Source organism: Otolemur garnettii, unplaced genomic scaffold (genome assembly GCF_000181295.1).
Source record: "Otolemur garnettii isolate 467f Iridium unplaced genomic scaffold, OtoGar3 scaffold00065, whole genome shotgun sequence".
In the NCBI taxonomy this organism is placed as follows: Eukaryota; Metazoa; Chordata; class Mammalia; order Primates; family Galagidae; genus Otolemur; species Otolemur garnettii.
In genome coordinates, this window is record NW_003852460.1 from 7,012,990 (window position 1) to 7,014,787 (window position 1,798).

General features: G+C 50.4%; 1 protein-coding gene across 1 annotated transcript in view; it reads right to left on the reverse strand.

Moving 5' to 3' along the window:
* GPR143 (G protein-coupled receptor 143) overlaps positions 1-1,798 on the reverse strand; it is a 26,326-nt gene that overhangs the window by 7,763 nt on the left and 16,765 nt on the right. Inside the window, exon 7 of the mRNA XM_023515065.1 lies at positions 958-1,278. Within this exon, the coding sequence (XP_023370833.1) occupies positions 958-1,278 (321 nt within the window). The remainder of the gene's footprint in view (positions 1-957; positions 1,279-1,798) is intronic.

The window sequence follows — 1,798 nt, forward strand, 5'->3', positions numbered from 1 at the left end:
GGGAGGCTGAGGCAGGAGGATCACCAGAGTCCAGGAGTTTGAGGTTGGTGTGAGCTATGATGATACCATGGCACTTTAGACCTGGCAACAGAGCAAGACTTTGTCTCAACTCTCTCCCTGACCCCAAATAAAGAACAGTTTTAAATGGCTAAGGAGCTAAAAATAGAGCAGCTTTGCAGGTTTTATCTTGCCATCTTGGGACTTAAGTTTTCACCTAAGTGAAGTAGCCAGGAAAATGTCATTCTGAGTGCAAGCAAGCTACCCTGGCAGGCCAAGTCAGTGGGAGTGGGTTTGGGGGGTCAATGCTTGTGGTCAATACATTTAAGTATTCATGATTTTTATCACAGATGTTCATATGAACTTGGTATGGAATTTGAGCCACTGAGATTAACTGCATATCGAAAACACCTCATTAGCTTGAGGATCTCAACACCAGAGTCTCCATGTGAAAAGGACAGACCAGAAGCGCCAGCACTGGCTGACAGGCTTTGCATCCTAAATGCTCCAGGGGAGCTGAATAGATCAAACTGCACTTATGAGCTAAAGAAACCATGTCATAACATTCATTGCCTCACAGCCAATGTATGGCAGGGCGTCCAGTGACAATTTATCATGCATTCAAAATGCCACACACAAAAGCTATCTATAAAACAGAATCACTTGTGGCCCCTTAATATCTTGCAAAAAGCTCTAAAATGTCATCCAACCCAAGGGGAAGCCAGTGAGAATTAATATAAGGCTATGGTGCAGGAGCCATAAAGGAGTAAATGGAAGGCACCACTGAAACAGGAAAAAGAGAGGTAGAGAGTAAAGTGTGAGAGGAGTGGCCATCAGCAAGGGGAACTTTCCATTCACACCCTGAAGTCCACGGTTCACACTGTGGGCACCTCCTGAGAAAGGTTTTCCAAGGGAGCTCTGGGGCCCCAGATCCACCTGTCCTGGCAGGTGGGGCGTTACCTTCAGACAGCATGCTCAGGGCTTCGTCAGAAGTCTGCCCGCCCAGTCTCGATTCCTTTCTGCAAGTGGGGCTTTCAGGGGGCTCATAGGAGCCCGCATGAGCTGGGTGAGCCCCCTCATTAGCCGAGGTCGTCAGTGACTCCCACTGGATCTCCCTCCAGGGGGACTGAAACTCCAGGCTGCATCCTGTCCAGCCGTGGAAGGCCAAGGACAAGAGGAATCCTTGGGCTGGATTCAGTATCCCCTGTGGGGACAAGAAACACACAGGTTGGTGTGGCACGGACAGAGTAGAGCATGCAGGGGTAAGAGTGATAAGCTCCACTGCCACACAGACCCGGGACAGTGGCGTCCTTGCGTGGCCAGGGCCCCTCGGGCCTCCTGCTGCTCTCCACCCTGCCATGCCCAGACAGAATTTCATTGAGACTAACACTGAGTCTGGGAACCGTTCCTCCATGCATGTGTGGTAAGTACACAGTATAGTTGGCCAAAGGAACCAGGTGAAACTCCAAAGCGGGGGACCAGGGCTAAGGCTGTCCTACTTGAAAGTCCTGGCGAATAAGGTTTTCCCGGACTCAAGTGACACAAACATTGATCCTGTGTAGCACTGAGTGCACACACACCCCCACCCCCTAGCTCATGCATGTGTTTCTTTCTTTCTTTTTTTTTGAGACAGAGCCTCAAGCTGTCGCCCTGGGTAGAGTGCCGTGGCATTGTAGCTCACAGCAACTTCCAACTCCTGGGCTCAAGCAATTCTCCTGCCTCAGCCTCCCAAGTAGCTGGGACTACAGGCGCCCACCACAATGCCCAGCTATTTTTTGGTTGCAGCCATCATTGTTGTTTG